The sequence below is a fragment of the Stigmatopora nigra genome, chromosome 5 (assembly GCF_051989575.1).
Source record: "Stigmatopora nigra isolate UIUO_SnigA chromosome 5, RoL_Snig_1.1, whole genome shotgun sequence".
In the NCBI taxonomy this organism is placed as follows: domain Eukaryota; kingdom Metazoa; phylum Chordata; class Actinopteri; order Syngnathiformes; family Syngnathidae; genus Stigmatopora; species Stigmatopora nigra.
Genome location: NC_135512.1, coordinates 2,991,291 through 3,009,556, shown reverse-complemented (window position 1 = coordinate 3,009,556; position 18,266 = coordinate 2,991,291). Strand labels below are relative to the sequence as shown.

Sequence of the window (18,266 nt, the reverse complement as noted above, 5' to 3'; positions counted from 1 at the left end):
TTTAAAAAAGCTCAAATAAACATTGTTTAAATTCTATAAAATACTGAATATTCAGGGATTTTAATCTAGTAGATGTCCTGATTTTCCCCCTTTTAAATCAATAATTGTCATTTTTTAATCATTTTTTCCTGTTTTTATTTCAAAAATTATTTTGTCAAATCTAAATTTTTAAAAAAAGCTAAATTAAAAATTGTTTTAGAACAATTAAACCACTAGTTATTTGTTACTTTGTTAATAGATGGTGAATTATAACACATAATTATGTTTTTCAAATTCAATATCCTGTTTTTGGTGTTTTTTTTTCATAGGGTTGAAACAAATTAATTTATTTTTAGTTCATTTCTATGGAAAACGTTCATTTGAGTTACGACTAAATCAACATAGCTCAGTCCCGGAACGAATTAAGCTCGTATCTCGAGGTACAACTGTACTTATATTTATCTTATCGCCCCCTGCAGTCAAAACGGAGGGCCAATGAGTTAAGAAACAACCTTAAAAAGCCTCCAAAAAAACCAACAAACCTGGAAATAGCCAAAACTCACCAGAAGAAGAAATCCCTTACAAATCGATAGCTAATATCCCCAAAAACTAGATGCAGATTTAGCCATTCAATTGCCTTAAACTAGCCTTGTATGCTAATCTTTTGCTACCATTGACAACATTCCATCCCAGTCCAACTAGATTTTATCTATCACCATCAATGGCGGCCATTAAGTGACCTTTTATGACCCCAGAAACAAACAAAGTAGAGATTCTAAACCCAGTTTTGGTATTTGATAGGACAGGAAACTGTTATTTTCTCCAAACCTGACATGGGAGGTGGCGCTAGAGAGAGTTGGAGTGTGTGTCATGTTTTCTTTGTCACAGGAGGAGGATTTGAGGAAGAGGAGGAGGAGGAAAGAAAACAAGCACATTTGGCGACAAAATGAAGATGATCTCACTGGCTAACTTCGCATCCGAGTGAGTGACCCCGTTGACCTTTGCCTGGAAAGCTACACGTGCAAAGCAATGAGCCATCGTCAGGTGGGGGAGGGGGGGTGCACGCATGGTAAGGCGTTTACTGTGGAGTTCCCACAATGCACCACTGTCCTTTTTTGCTAGCGTTGTCGCTCAGCTGCTCACATCTGGGTGCTTTTTACGAGAGGCCGTCAAACATAGGAAGTCTGTGTGTGTGTGTGTGTGTGTTTGTGTGTGTGTTTGTGATGGAAAAATAGAGTTGCTATGTTGTGTCCTGATTAGTACAGCAGAAAAAATGCTGGTGACAAGGCAACTCATATTTTTTTAGATTTGGTAGAAATACATTAAGGTTGTATTATAAGTAAAAATATAGTTTTGCAAGTTTTTGTTTTTGTTGTTGTATTTTGGTGGATGATTTTGCATGCTTCCCCAGGAAACTTCGTCTCTCTCCAGGTTGTAAGTACCCTAATTTAGGTGTGTCAAAGTGGCGGCCCGCGGGCCAAATCTGGCTCGCCGCAGAGTTTTGTGTGGGCCGGGAAAGTTAATGATGAGTGCCGACTTTCTGTTTTAGGATAAAATTAAAATGAAGAGTATAGATGTACATGAAAATTCCTGATTTTCCCCTTTTAAATCAATAATTGTCATTTTTTTAATCCATTTTTTCTGTGTTTTTAGTTCAAAAATCTTTTTTTTTTTTATCTAAAAACATAACAAAAAAATAAATAAACATTGTTTTAAATCTATAAAAAACAGAATACTCAGGCCCTTTTATCCAGTTCATTTAATCCATTTATTAAAAAAAAATCTAAATATTATATGTATGTATAGATCTATATTAAATTTCCGGATTTTCCCACTTTTAAATAAATAATTGTAATTTTTTAATCAATTTTTCTGTGTTTTCAGTTCAAAAAATATTTTGTAAAATCTAATATATATATTAAAAAATATATAAAATAAACATTGTTTTTTATCTATAAAGACTGAATATTCAAGGCCTTTAATCCAGTTCTTTTAATCCATTTATTTTGAAAAAAAATCTAAATATTATATCTAAAATGGTCTAGTTCATACGCACACTTTTGGTCATTTTGTTCAAAGAAAAGGGTTTAAAAATAGCTAACCTCTGAGAACAGGCACCAATGTGTTGACAACGTAACCTCTTTTTCAAAATAAGTCAAATTTTAATCTTCTATCCATCATGTGGAGAGTGTTATTACAAATCCTCACTTCCAACTGGACATTCATTCCCCCGTGCTCTTACAGACATTGGCATGTTTGGACCGTTAAAATGAAACCTTTGATTTAGTTCCAACAAATGTTCCTCTGGGTGACTGGACAAAGACTCCCTGACGCCTGACCTCTGCGTATCATTCAAACGGCTTCCGAAGCTAGATAAAAAAAAAAATAAAGAAAATGTGGCTATGATACGCAGACCACAGACAAATGAAACTGGCTCCTATCATCGCCATATCTCAGTATTTTTCCCTCCTGTCTGAGAAAAAGCAATAAACCGAGTCCATAAATCAAAGCGGTGGCTGCGAGTCCGTATTTGACAGTTCGGCGGGAGTTTTTCTAAGTTTCAATTTGTCGCTTGGCTTTCCGTGACCTTTGACCTATTCTGGAATATGACTTGATAGCGTTTCGTGCTATGGTACTGGTGATGGAGGTCACCTTGAGTTTTCCAGTCATGTACAGTAGTACCTCGACATATGAGTGCCCCGACATGTGAGCAATTTGAGATACGAGTAAAGTTTGGGGCAAATATTTATCTTGAGATGCGAGTCAAATTTAAATTCCAGTCATGTACAGTAGTACCTCGACATGTGAGCAATTTGAGATACGAGTAAAATTTGGGGCAAAAATTTGTCTTGAGATATGAATAAAATTTGGAGCAGATGTTTATCTTGAGACACGAGTCAAATTTAAATTCCAGTCACGTACAGTAGTGCCTCGACATACGAGTGCCCCGACATGTGAGCAATTTGAGATACGAGTAAAGTTTGGAGCAAATATCTGTCTTGAGATATGAGTAAAATTTGGAGCAGATATTTATCTTGAGATACGAGTCAAATTTAAAATCCAGTCATGTACAGTAGTGCCTCGACATACGAGTGCCCCGGCGTGTGAGCAATTTGAGATACGAGTACATTTTGGGGCAAATATTTATCTTGAGATATGAGTCAAATTTGGAGCAAATATTTATCTTGAGATACGATTCAAATTTAAATTCCAGTCATGTACAGTAGTACCTTGACATACGAGTGCCCCGGCATGTGAGCAATTTGAGATACGAGTCAATTTTGGAGCTAAAATTTATCTTGATATATGAGTAAAATTTGAGGCATATATTTATCTTGAGATACAAGTCAAATTTAAATTCCAGTCATGTAGAGTAGTACCTCGACATACGAGTGCCCCGACATGTGAGCAATTTGAGATACGAGTAAATCCGTCTAACTTTAGTACTATTAAACTACTAGTTATTTGTTACTTTGTTAATAGATGGCAAATTAAAACAAATAAATATGTTTTTCCAATCCAATATCCTGTTATAGAGTTTTTTCAGAGGGTTGAAATAAATTAATTTGTTTTTAGTTCATTTCTATGAGAAACATTCGTTTGAGTTACGAGTAAATCGCATTAAGCTCGTATCTCGAGGTTACCACTGTTCTAAGATTCAATGTACATGTGAAATTTTGCCAGCTCGGCATTTAGTTGCTTTCCCCATAATGTGAACATGTGCAAATGTCTGGCATGAAGCCAAGCAAGAACTGATGAGCTGATTTTGGCCTACTAAAGCAGTGAAGCCGAACACATTAAGTACCACTTAATAAACACATCCACATGTACTTTGCTTGCTCCCTTGGGTTGAAGTATTTCCCAACACCCTTTCTCATTTAACTATGACTTAAACCCTGAACTAAAGGCACACTTCTTTAAATGGGTCAATGTGTCTGGTGGGAAGTAACACTACTAGTGTTGGATTTTGAAAAATGTTGGGCCAATTTGACTTGAGAAAATTGTTCAAAAATATGATAATGCTGGGAATTTTTTTAAAAAATCATGTTTGATTATTTTTGCATGGGTTTTGTCAGGGTATCCCGATTTCCAACCGAATTTCCCAAAACATGCAAGGTAAGCTGATTGAACACTAATTTTCCACATACATTTCTGTACTTGATTACATTTGCAAAGTTGGTGTTTTCCAGGTTTTTTTTTGGTTTTGGTCAAGATTGGGAATTCAACTCACCTCCTCCTCCTGCCCCACAGCTGGAAGAAAGTTGTCCATTAGAACAGGTGCACATATTGGGTCGAGAACAGAATCCATCGCCGCAAGAGTTTCTGCAGATTGCTGTTGGTTCAAAGGAGAAGGTTGGGACTTGTCACTTTAAATATCAGGTAAGACCACGACGCCATGGTTTTTAGTACTCGGACGTTTGGTCGCCGGACATTTGGTCGCCCGGATGTTTGGTCGAGGGTTTACTGTTGAAACCAGCTCTCAAAATTATATACATGAGAGAGAGTTTAAGATCTAAATATCTACTGTTGAAACCACCTCTCAAAATCATATTCACTTGGGCGACCAAACGTCCGGGCGACCAAACGTCCGGGCGACCAAACGTCCGGGCGACCAAACGTCCGGGCGACCAAACGTCCGGGTGACCAAACATTCGGGCGACCAAACGTCCGGGTGACCAAACGTCCCGGGATACCAAACGTCCGGGTGACCAAACGTCCGGGTGACCAAACGTCCGGGCGACCAAACGTCCGGGCGACCAAACGTCCGGGCGACCAAACGTCCGGGCAAACAAACGTCTGGGTGACCAAACGTCCGGGCAACCAAACGTCCGGCCGACCAAATGTCCGGGCAACCAAATGTCCGGGCGGCCATACGTCCGGGCGACTAAACGTCTTTAGGTTAAGTAATGTAAAAGGGTGGTACTTACGGACTATGCACTGGTTCCCGCCGGGTAGAGTCTTCCAGCCAGGGCAGCAGTAGGAATGAAAGCGAGAGCCACACACGTTGGGTCTGTCACACATTATGAAAAAGGAAAATCAGTTAAAAATTTGGGGCGTCACATCATTTTGCGTGGCCCGAGAAAGTCAATGATGAGTGGTGACTTTCTGTTTTAGGATCAAATTCAAATGAAGAGTATATATGTATATTACATTTCCTGATTTTTCCCCTTTTAAATCAATAATTGTCATTTTTTAATCATTTTTTTCAGTTTTTAGTTCAAAAATCATTTAGTAAAATCTAAAAATATATATTAAAAACGCTAAAATAAACATTGTTTTCGATCTATTAAAAACTGAATATTCAGGTCTTTTAATCCCGTACTTTTAATCCATTTATAAAAATAAAAAAAATCTAAATATTATATCTAAAATAATCCGGCCCCCATAAAACCGAATTGACGTTAATGCGGCCCGCGAACCAACCCGAGTCTGACACCCTTACTTTAAACATTAAAATATTTACATTAGATTCCTGTTGATAAAAATACTGTGTCTTATTAAACAAAAATGCTTGGGAAATACTATTTCAAAGTAAACTAAAAAAAAACAAGCACATCCCACTGGATTCCCAGAAAAAAACGATTGTTAAGACAAGTTCACTTGTCAGATTTCTATTCACCGCCGGCCAGACGCTCCCCAAAAAAACAAAAAAATCAGATCAGAGTCTTCTCATTTGACAGATGTAACCGTTATCGTAGTCTATGGAGCGTTTGATTGGTCTTGGCCACAATCTTTCCTCTCAGGAAAAGGCAAAAACCGCATTTGCAAATGACTGACATTACTCACACACACAAAAAAGACATTGAGACGTTACAAACCAATAAGAAGAGAGGATTCTTTATCATCCATATGCTTACTTGACTAAAAAAAAAACATCGTATATCAACTCTAACCCAATCCCAGACGGGATATAGAAGAGTAAATGCACCGTAGCAATCTGAAAAGATTAAAACAATGTGGTTGCGCTAATGACATCCATCAAGAGCTTTCTTTCAAAGTTTGGGTGAATCTGTGGTCATTTATGTTGGGTTCCTTTCTTTGGGTTCCATACACCCGTGATTTTGATAACCACAGATTGGTCTATTGCGATAGGCACTCATCTTGATGTTTTTAGCAAAGTACTTAAAAAAAAAATCCCTGGAGACAGTTTCTAGTAGTTTCAGACTCGGATTGGTTCACAGGCCGCTTTAACTTCATTTGGGACGGACCATTTTAGATAAAATATTTAGGTTTTTTTTATATAAATGTATTAAAAGAACTGGATTAAAGCCCTGAATATTCGTTTTTTTTGATAGATCTAGATTTTTTTAAATATATTTTTAGATTTTACGAAATTATTTTTGAACTAAAAACAGAAAAAATGGATTAAAAATTACAATTATTGATTTAAAAGGGGGAAAATCAGGAAATTGAATATACATCTATACTCTTCAATTGAATTTGATCCTAAAACAGAAAGTCAGCACTCATGATTGACATTTCCGGGCCATACAAAATAATGCACCGCGCCACATTTGGCCCCCGAGCCGCCACTTTGACACCTGTGGATTACATGAACTGGATTAAAGGCCCTGAATATTCATTTTTTTATAGATCTAAAACAATGTTCATTTGATATTTTTTTGAATATATTTTTAGATTTTACAAAATGATTTTTGAACTAAAAACCAAGAAAATGTGAATTAAAAAAATTGGCAATTAATCGATTTAAAAGGGGGAAATTTTAACTGACGACGAGTTTGACATAATCGATGTAGAAGAGAAATTGTTTCAAAATGATAGCGAGGATGAAGATTCATAATAGTTTTTTTAAGCATTTTCGGTCATTTCCAATTAGTTTTTTATAATAAATTAGCATACCTGTCAACTGGTACGTTCTCGCCGTAATTGGTACAACTGAAAGCCCATTTTTATATTGGTACGCTGTACACATGAAAATGGTACGCTAAACGGTGATTTTGAGAAAAAAAAATAAATTAAGGCACTTTCTAGCCATTTTTCACCATCCGCCATTGTTTCTTCCCGGAAACGCATGTCTGCCAAGTGATATATGTACCGGCGCCTCTGATTGGCTAAAAAAAAAAGATCATGATAAACATTTCGTTTTGTAACACTTTCACCATGTGATTTCCGTTTCCTGTTCCCTTGTTTATGTTTACTTTCATTTGATCAGATAAAGTGGTAAGATTTTCCATGTATTTATACATATATGTAAGGGCGAAAACAAAATTTGGTAAGATCACAAATGGTTCGAGGTTGACAGGTATGAATTAGCACATGAATGACCGCCATTGTCCTTGAAATTGTTGGATTTTTCTGTCAACCAAACCATAATCATTGGACGAAAAAAAAATCATAAAACTCTATTTTAAGTCAAAACCACAAGCACAACAGAGACATTAAGTTTAAATATATGGAAGTCTAAGCCACTAATGTATTAGTCAGCAAAGGCTGTAAACCACATGACCATATGGTGAAGGGTTGTAAAAAGTAGGAATAATCAGGTGATCCGGCATAGGGAGTAAATTTCATTTTGGTGGAGTTTTAGTAGCAGATTTTTTTTGGTACAATGTCCAATTTTTGAAACATGACCAGTGAAGAGTGTAAAGTAAGTGGCAAAGATCTGGAAGGAGGCGGACATGACGGTGGGAAAGGGAAAGGGGGGGATAGGGAGGGGAAATCAAAACAAGTCAATGTTGAGAAGAGGAGGGACACCACGGCAGGAGTGGAAAACTCAACATATGGGAAGGAGAAGCTATACTGTAGTTTTTGTAGGGATCAATTTACTAAGGCTATGCCTGTTAATATTGGTCAATTGATCGACTTATTAATGATTGCAAATGATAGCATATCTTCCAAGACAAAGCTTCTCCTCCAATGCAAGATTTTGTACAAAATATTCCAACATATCAATAAGGGCTGGCTCTAGAGGTGAATGTGTATTTTAGATATAATATTTAGATTTTTATTTTTTATAAATTGATTAAAAGCCTTGAATATTCAGTTTTTTTATAGATCTAAAACAAAGTTTATTTTAGCTTTTTTTTTAAATATATTTTTAGATTTTACCAAATGATTTTTGAACTAAAAACCGAAAAAAATGATTAAAATATGACAATTATTGATTTATTTTTAAATAAATGGATTAAAAGCCCTGAATCTTCAGATTTTTTATAGATCTAAAACAATGTTTATTTTAGCTTTTTTAAAAATATATTTTTAGATTTTACAAAATGATTTTTGAACTAAAACACCCAAAAAATTATTAAAAAATGACAATTATTTATTTATTTTTACATAAATGGATTAAAAGCCCTGAATATTTTGTTTTTTATAGATTTAAAACAAAGTTCATTTTAGCTTTTTTTAAATATATTTTTAGATTTTACAATATGATTTTTAAACTAAAAACACCAAAAAAATCATTGAAAAAAATCACAATTATTGATTTAAAAGGACGAAAATCCAAAAATGTAATATAAATCTATACTCTTCATTTCAATTTGATCCTAAAACAAAAAGTCAGCACTCATGATTGACTTTCCTGGGCCACACAATCTAATGCAGTGGGCCATATTTAGCCCCCGGGCCGCCACTTTGACACCAGTGTGGTACACCAAAAAAAACCTAAGTTGAAAAGTATGTAAGGCACAACCCAAACATACTGTTGGGGTCAAAATACATCTCAGCAATGTACAAAGCATTCCACCACTTAATGAAGGAATGATACAATTTCCAACTCCCTACTCTCATTTCTCCAACTATTCCAGTCTTAAAGAATGAGAAGATGTTAATATATGACGGATCACATGTGCCTAACCCTGAGTTGTTCTGTTTTCTTGATCTTCCTTCGTCCTTCTGCAGGTCAACACATGCTCTCCCAGAGTTTTACAGGGACCAATCCAGTCCAAGAGTTGAAGCCCCTCAGGGGGGTTTCAATATTGAAATGTCCCACTGGTTCCTTAGGCTCAATCTAAAGGAGATTAACTCTTTGGCGTCCATGTTGTGACCTTTGAAGATGCCTCTTGGCCCGTAAATTGCTCGTTAACTGCCATTAATCGAAATAAAAAGGAATATCTGCCACTTGGAAGCAAAAAACGCCAAAAAAATGAAGAGGTAAGAGCATACAATTACTGTAATTATGATGTTGAATAGCTACCGTATTTTACGGAGTATAAATCATATTTTTTGTTGTTTTTATAGTTGGGAATTGTGGCTAATTTTAGCTTTTCCAAACTGATTTTTTTGCAGGATTACTAAAGTATTTTCCCGCAAAGACAAAAAAAAGAGCAGACGTTTAAGTCAAGTGTCTTTGAGTTGGCGACCCGGTGAAAGGTTAAAGGTCATCAGCATGGTATTCCAACCAGGTTTGGCTTTTAAAATTTCTTAGTTGCTTGAAGCAACATTTGTGGAAACTGGTTTGAGGAGGATTTGAGACTGTAAATGACCCAGAGGAAGTTGGATACTCGTAAAAGGTAAAAGTACTTCATGACAGTAAAATATTCTTTGTTAGCAATATAACTAGACATATAATTTCCCTGGAATTAAATAGGTTCCAACACTGAGCAATAATAGAATTGATAGTAGCATTTTAGCCATTCATAAATTCTGGTTCGGTACAATACGACTCTTTAAAGCACAGGTGTCAAAGTGGCGGCCCGGGGGCCGAATCTGGCCCGCCGCATCATTTTGTGTGGCCCAGGAAAGTCAATCATGAGTGCTGAATTTCTGTTTTAGGATCAAATTCAAATGAAGAGTATAGATGTATATTATATTTTCTGATTTTTCCCCTTTTAAATCAATAATTGTCATTTTTTAATCATTTTTGTCTGTTTTTAGTTCAAAAATCATTTTGTAAAATCTAAAAATATATACAAATATTTTATGTTTTCCACTTTAATATGCAACATAATGATTATAAGAGATTTTCCCTTACTACGAAAAAAAGCTCAAATAAACACTTTTTTTTAGATAAAAAAAAATGGAATATTTTTGGCTTTTGATTTAGTTATTTGAATCCAAATTTAAAACAATATCTAAATATTATATCTAAAATAGTCCATAGAGTATAGATGTATATGAAATTTCCTGATTTTCTCCTTTTAAATCAATAATTGCTATTTTTTAATCCATATTTTCTTGGTTTTTAGATCAAAAATCATTTTGTAAAATCGAAAAATATATTTAGAAAAAACCTAAAATAAACATTGTTTTAGATCTATAAAAAATTGAATATTCAAGGCTTTTAATCTAGTTCTTTTAATCCAATTATATAAAAAAAAAATCTAAATATATCTAAAATGGTAACTTCATGTTTAGTCCCCCAATTAAGATTTCCCTCAATTACATCCACCAACTAAAACATTTCTCAAGCAAACTCCAAACACAAAAATTCTCCATCAAGGTCTAATCTCTAATCTCTTAAATCAACCATCAACGCTAATCTAAAACCCCCCCAAAAAAAACCATCAACTATGAGAAATCTTTCCTTGCCATTCCCCAAGCAATCAATTCTTTCAAAACGATGCATCCAAGTCAAACTTCAAATCGAAAAAAAACATTCTCGGTCCTTCCCACAGAGACAAAAAAATCCGGCTTCAATTAAAGCAATCAAGGCAAAAAGCCAAAAAGTCTGATCAGATACAACCCAGAATGGCCTGATACCAAGCAGCAGTCTTTTTGTGGGAACTCATGAGTCAAAACCAGTCAACATCAGTACTAGAACGCCATACCAGGGACAGATTTGCGGATACCGAATTCTCGCCAGCAAATAAACACTGCACGTTAGCCCAAGGCCGACATAATGGCCATCATTACTTTAACCGCCTTCCATCTGCCACACGCACTGTTCCATATCGTCCACTCTGATTGGTTACAACACTTGGATAAAAGTATTTGGATGTACTACAGAGTTTTGAATGTATCACATGTCTTTTGAGGTGAATGAGTGACCTTGAACGACTCATTTGCTACAAAAGTTTTATTTTTCCCAGCACATGGTTTGAATTTCCTCTCCAGCACTTTTTATTCATCAAAAACTTTAATAATTTGACAAACTTTAAATGCAGAAAATCTTTGAGGTGGATCATTTAGAGATTTTAGATTTCAATGCTATATCTCGCCAAGGCATTTTATATCAATGTATGGTTATAATATGGTGGGAAAGTTTTCATTTTTAGCCTCAAAGCTAATTCTATTATGGGACGTGTGTCAAAGTGGCGGCACGGGGGCTAAATGTGGCACGGCGCATCATTTTGTGTGGCCCGGGAAAGTAAATGATGAGTGCTGATTTTGTTTTAGGATCAAATTAAAATGGAGTATGGATTTATATTAAATTTCCTGATTTTCCCCCTTTTAAATCAATAACTGTATATTAAATGTCCTGATTCTTCCCCTTTTTTAATCATTTTTTTCAGTTTTTAGTTCAAAAATCTTTTGTAAAATCTAAAAATATATTTGAAAAAATCATTTTTTAACCCATTTTTTTCTGTTTTTAGTTCAAAAATCTTTTGTAAAATCTAAAAATATATTTAAAAAAAAACATTTTTTAACCCATTTTTTCTGTTTTTAGTTCAAAAATAATTTTGTAAAGTCTACAAATATATACATTTTAGAAATAATATTTATATTTTTTTTAAAATGGATTAAAAGAAGCCCTGAATATTCAGATTTTATAGATCTAAAACAAAGTTTATTTGAGCTTTTTTATACATATTTTTAGATTTTACAAAATGATTTTTGAACTAAAAACATAAAAAAATGGATTAAAAAATGACAATTATTGATTTAAAAGGGGGAAAATCAGGAAATTTAATATACATCTATACTCTTCATTTTAAATTGATCCTAAAACAGAAAGTCAGCACTCATGATTTACTTTCCCGGGCCGCACAAAATGATGCGGCGGGCCACATTTGGCCCCCGGGCCGCCACTTTGACACCTGTGAACCAGGTGTTAGGTTAGGTACTTAAACCAGGGTATCAAAGTACTCCAGTCCCCTAAGCAAATGGGACCGAGTCCAATAAAGATTTTAGTGCCAGGAGTATCTTTCCAACACTAATTACATAACCATGTTTTAGTTTAAATTGTATTTGTTATAATCCATATGAGACTCTAATATAAAATATTGCATATATTCCATCAATGTGTTGTTTTGGGTAACTCAATCCATATTTAAAACTATTTTTTTTCCGCCAGCGATAAAACCGCAATGAAAAATCACGTACAAAAATTTGAAAGCTGTCATTATTGCTTTGTTGTTCTTAAAAAAATAAAAACAAAAACAATTTAATTGGAAGAATATGCAATAGCACAATTCTATTTTTGATCAAAACAGCAGAGCTAAAAACGAATTCCAGATGGATAAGACAAAATGGTCCAACCCAAATAATAAAACCGCTTTTATTTTGAAACTGTATATTTTCTTTCTTTACCAGGTATTTCAATAATGACCATTTTTTTACGTAAATGAATGAAAACCCCCTTAAAAAAGTATTGGTTTTATTCGTATTGTCAGCGACAAGGGTAAAACAAACGTCCCTTTTCATGGCTTTTTTAGGGTGATAGGACTACCTCATTTCCTGTGGCTTGGCGCAAGGGCAACCATATGCTGGGACATGTGGGGAGCATGATTGGAATAACAGATTTGGGAAAATGGAGCCTAACAAAACCTGCCTTGTGTTTTTTTGACTGGTAATGAAAGACCAACTGATGCTGTTCGCTCCTCAAAGTGGATGAATTAGAAGAAGGGTGTCAGATTCGGGTTGGTTCGCGGGCCGCTTTAATGTCAACTTGATTTCATGTGGGTCGGACTATTTTAGATATAATATTTTGATTTTTTTTTTTTATAAATGGATTAAATGAACTGGATTAAAGGCCCTGAATATTCTGTTTTTTATAGATCTAAAACAATGTTTATTTGAGCTTTTTTTAGTATATGTTTAGATTTTACAAAATGATTTTTGAAAATTAAAAACAGAAAAAAAAGGGATTAAAAAATGACAATTATTGATTTCAAAGGTAGAAAATCAGGAAATTGAACATACTTCTATACTCTTCATTTTAATTTGATCCTTAAACAAAAAGTCAGCACTCATGATTTACTTTCCCGGGCCACACAAAATGATGCGGTGGACCAGATTTGGCCCCCGGGTCGCCTCTTTGAGACACGTGGATTACATGAACTGGATTAAAGACCCTGAATAATCCATTTTTTATAGATCTAAAACAATGTTTATTTTAACTTATTTATATATTTTTCAATTTTACAAAATGATTTTTGAACTAAAACAGAAAAAATTATTAAAAAATGACAATTATCAATTTAAAAGTGGGAAAATCAGGACATTTAATATACATCTATACTCTTCATTTTAACTTGATCCCAAAACAGAAAGACATCATTGACTTTCCCGGGCCACACAAAATGATCCGACGGGCCACATTTGGCCCGCGGGCCGCCACTTTGACACCTGTGAATTTGAATATGACAGCAAGCTCTTGGCCAAAGGAGAGCTTGGGGCATGGACTTTTGGGTTCAATAAAAACATAGCTATAACCTAATGTAACCATTTTCCAACAACACCTTTCAAAACAAACATTTCCATAGAGTCACATGATCTGAAAACCAAACCCACTTTTTGTAAGACCCCAATTAATTAGAAATTTAAATTCTAATGGCTTCCATCATGAACTTAAACCAACATTAACAACATTCTTCAACGCCATTCCTATCAATAAAATCAGAAAACCAACTTCCAATGGGTCGCCATTACTTAACCCACAACTCAATGACTATGAACCACATTCCCCCGACTTAAACCCACTCGAGAATCTTCCCCCACATGGAACATATACAAAACTACATTTTCCAAGCCTTTCCCATGAAATCTCAATTTGCTGTAAATACACCAGGAGATTCAAAGCACGGCAGGCGGCCCTAAAAAGGTCAAACGTTTGCTGTTTTTGGGGGAAAACAATGCACTAGTATTCCACAGCATAATTTGATATATAAGGTGGTCTGGCCACACACCAGAAAGCACAGCAGTTTGAAAAGCTCCTGCCAGGAAATCAGAGGGAGTCGGACTCATTTATGGTGTTGGGCCTCACGATACAAATACGTCTATAAAGGTCTTACGATGTTTAAAAACTGCAGTAGATGCTAATTTCCATTCTTCTGCTAATGAAGCATTTTCATTGGAAGGTTCCACGTTGTAGTGGTGGAACTGAACAGACATTTTTAGATTGTCCTTTTTAAGTAGGACAGCGTTTTTCAGATGTTTTCAGATGGTTTCAAATTATGCCAAAAATGTTCAACAAGGTAGTCGATTGGTTAGCATGTTTCGGACTTTATAGTTCTTAGATTGAGGCTCCAATCTCTGGTTGGGCTCTAAATTTGGCATGTTGTTCCTGTGTAGGTTTTCTCCATTTTCTCCAACACCCCCAAAAACATGGATGGTAGGCTAGTGTGTCAAAGTGGCGGCCCGGGGGCCAAATCTGGCCCACGGGATCATTTTCTGTGGCCCGAGAAAGTAAACTTTCTGTTTTAGGATCAAATTAAAATGAAGTGTGTCGATGTATATTACATTTCCTGATTTTCCCCTTTTTTTAAATCAATAATTGTCATTTTTTAATCATTTTTTCTGTTTTTAGTTCAAAAATAATTTTGTAAAATCTAAAAATATATTTTAAAAAAACTAAAATAAACATTGTTTTAGATCTATAAAAAAAAGTGAATATTCAGAAATTTTAATGCAGTTCTTTTAATTTTTTTTAATCATTTTTTTACTTTTTAGTTCAAAAATTATTTTGTAAAATCTAAAAATATATTTAAAAAAAGCTAAAATAAAATAGTTTTTTATCAATAAAAAATGAATATTCAGGGCTTTTAATCCAGTTCATTGAATCAATTTATAAAAAAAAAAATCTAAATATTATATCTAAAATGGTCCAGCCCACATGAAATCGAGTTGACGTTAACCAAACCCGAGTCTGACACCCTTACTCTAAATTGTCCCCAAGTATGAATGCGTTGTTGGGTTATTCATCTCAGTTTATGTACCCTGTGATTAGCCGCTAATTGAGGGTGTCCCCTTCCCACAACTGGTTGTAATTGGCTATAGGACTGTTGTGAGGATAAGCAAGAATGAAGAAATTTAAAAAAAAAAATCTAAAAGTGGTTGGGCGTGTATCCCATAAAAAGCTAACAGTTGTCCTCAATGACATCAACGACCCTATCCAAAGTCACAAAGACACAACCATGGTGACCATCAAAGACCCTTTTTCTTAACAGACAAGAAAATAAATCTTTCCTAAGCCCTCATGCATCTAATTTGGCGTGTAAAAACATAATTATAAACATTCTCCTACCCTCTCAATGTCTCCTGGCCACGACGTCGGACCCGTTGCGCCTCTCTCTGGTCCGTGTTGGGTGTGAACCGGCTAGCTTGTAGTGGCCCATTTCCATTGGCGATCTGGCCATATGCCACGTGGACCGGTGCGAGACACACTGCTAGCCATCCCAGCAGGACCTGGGCCAGTTTTCTTGATCCCATTGGTCCGAGTGGCGATCCCTCCAAATAAACAAGGGGTTTTGACCGTTCCCTTTCAGGGTCTCAGATCACCGTTTGGACCCAGACTGAGTAGAACAATCTAGACCTGGCTCCAGACCAAGTCCTGGTGGGCACTCCAAAGTCCTGGCTAGAAAGAAAAGTATGCGTTTAGTTTGGTTAAGTCAGGGGTGGGCAAACTTTTCGACCCAGGGGCCACCATATTGACTTTAAAAATTTGACAGATGGGCGGAGTCAGTACAAGATAGGATACATATAAAAAAGTGCATCCGTTAAGAGTACATATGAAACATAAACAGAAAAAAAGGATTAAAGTATTAACATACTCATCACTCATCATTAAAGTAAAAAAGTATAAAGTACAAAGTCAAGTAAAAAGGAATGTATTAAGAAATATTAAAATGTTATTTAAAAAAGAAGCCGAAAGAATTTGACAGATGGGCGGGGTCAGCAAAAGATAGGATACATATAAAAAAGTGCATCTGTTAAGAGTACATATGAAACATAAACAGAAAAAAAGGACTAAAGTATTAACATACTCATCACTCATCATTAAAGTAAAAAATATAAAGTACAAAGTCAAGTAAAAAGGAATGTATGAAGAAATATTAAAATGTTATTTAAAAAAAGATAGAAAAAACACGAAAAACTAATAAAAGTGGGCAGAGCTACTGCCACTGGCTTCCGCGTGACAGCGCCATCTTGGGGTAAAAACAAAAAAATTGGACAATGTCGGCGGGCCGGATTAGAGAGCCTAATGGGCCGTATGTGGCCCGCGGGCCGTAGTTTGCCCAATATGGGTTAAGCGCTTAGAATGAGGTATCTATTCGTTATAATACAGTGGAAAATAGGAATAGGCCGATACTGAATTTTTTATGATAGTACTGAAAACACACAACTACTGGAATTGATCTGATGTTCCTCTAAATACACAAAGTTAATTTAAATTTAGTTTAAATGTCCATTCATTCAAAAATATTGGATTTTAGATTTGTGGAGAAATGACTTGGAAGTGTGTGTGTGTGTGTGTGTGTGTGCGTGTGTGTCTTAAAACATTGCTCTAATGACATGTTATTCTAAACTCCCCCTATAGAGGGCGTAGTTACAAGGGAATTCCTACGATATACTTTGCATTACTCAGCATCATAAACTACATATTATTTACTTTACTTAGCAACGGGTTTTAAAGTATCTAGACAAACATTTTGAGTGAATTGCATTATTTTTTTGTTTTTATTTGGTGCATCTTTTTTAAATTAGGGGTAATGGAAGCTGATTTTGAACAAAATTTGGTATATCATTGACTGGTCACTATTTTCAGGGCACAATCATTTACACTTTTTTAAACATTTCGAGTTTTGACTCTAAAAAGTCTCAAAAGTAGGTTTAATTCAAACCACCATTAGAAAACATGCATTCAAAAAATCTAGTATAGATTTACCCCCCTGCACGACACAACTATATCGCAAATATGCATTAATTCATGCATACATTTATGAGAAAACTGACTCAAACAGTATGAATAAATACATTTGGCCAAAATAAAACCTACACTTAAACAATCCCATTTATTTAATTACCCCTTTTTATGCTTTTCCCCGTAAACACACGCGATTTTAAAACATGGAAAATCGCGTGTGAAACTCGCAACTTTGTATTTTTCTTGCGCAAAACGACATTTTTTACAGCTCACATCTGCAGAATCTTTATGAATGAAAATAAACGCTTCATTACACTCAGCGTGAACTAAAAAGTAGCCCAAATAACAAACTTTCGACTTTTCCCATTGCAAAAAAACCCATAAAAACATAAATCTACAACCATCAACACGAACATTATCCCCGAACACTCAAAAAACCCGATTTGAAAACCACGCCTGAACACCACACAACCAAACTTTTGCACAAACTTGCAGCATCTTTGACGCGAATCAACTCCCGTTAAATCCACCGTGTAACGTTCAGGAACAATAGTATCTTTCCCCCCTCCCTCGAAGTCATTGAATAAGTCAAATAATACTTCCAATTGTCATGCGATTTCCAATAATAATACCCGCAATACCTTGTAATAATCGGAGCGCCTTGACGTCGAGCAACTCGCAGTTAGAATTATGAGGCAGGGATGTAACCAGCCTCAAGGATGGAATATTCAACTACTATAGTCTTGTGAGGGGAAAATAAGAGGAGAAAAGGTTAGGGGAATTGCCCCGTTTGGGATAAGGGGAGGGAGTACAAAAAAATGAGGGGGTTGGGGGGGTAGTAACGGTCTACAGGACAAACCCACATTCCTCAAGAAGGCTCCTGGAGTTGTTGTAAGAGGGGCCAGCAGTTTTCCAACGTCACTCTCATCCCTCCTCCGGGGCAGTGGGACATTACACATGTGATAAGATGCATTTGCATTCACATCTGCTTGTGGAAAAGGGGGCCACTTTATCAACAAAAGGGGGTCAAGGAGGTCATAATGGAGTCTGATCGGGGCTGGGCTGGTACATAAATATAGTACTCCAAGTTGGGAAAATGTTAGTTTAAAGCCAGGGGTAGGGGGAGGAGCTATCGCTCATGAGCCACATGTGGCTTTTTGGATGGGGGCATAGGGTGATTGGGTAAATTATATTCAGTCATTTTTGGAACCAACTTTTGCTTACAAGGTTTGCAGGGGGTGCTGGAGGCTATCTTAGCTGACTTCGGGTCCGAGACAGGGGGAGTTATGGCTCGTGA

At 35.6% G+C, this 18,266-nt stretch overlaps 2 protein-coding genes across 2 annotated transcripts in view; one reads left to right on the top strand and one right to left on the bottom strand.

Moving 5' to 3' along the window:
* Nucleotides 1–17,740, bottom strand: part of LOC144196976 (fibrillin-2-like) — a 63,588-nt gene extending 45,848 nt beyond the window's left edge. The window contains exons 1-4 of the mRNA XM_077717493.1: nt 17,611–17,740; nt 15,350–15,679; nt 4,908–4,990; nt 4,211–4,312 (exon numbers count right to left, since the gene is read on the bottom strand). Coding sequence (XP_077573619.1) covers nt 4,211–4,312; nt 4,908–4,990; nt 15,350–15,534 — 370 coding nt within the window. The 5' untranslated portion in view covers nt 15,535–15,679; nt 17,611–17,740. The remainder of the gene's footprint in view (nt 1–4,210; nt 4,313–4,907; nt 4,991–15,349; nt 15,680–17,610) is intronic.
* Nucleotides 1–18,266, top strand: part of lsm7 (LSM7 homolog, U6 small nuclear RNA and mRNA degradation associated) — a 233,169-nt gene that overhangs the window by 175,054 nt on the left and 39,849 nt on the right. The window lies entirely within an intron of this gene.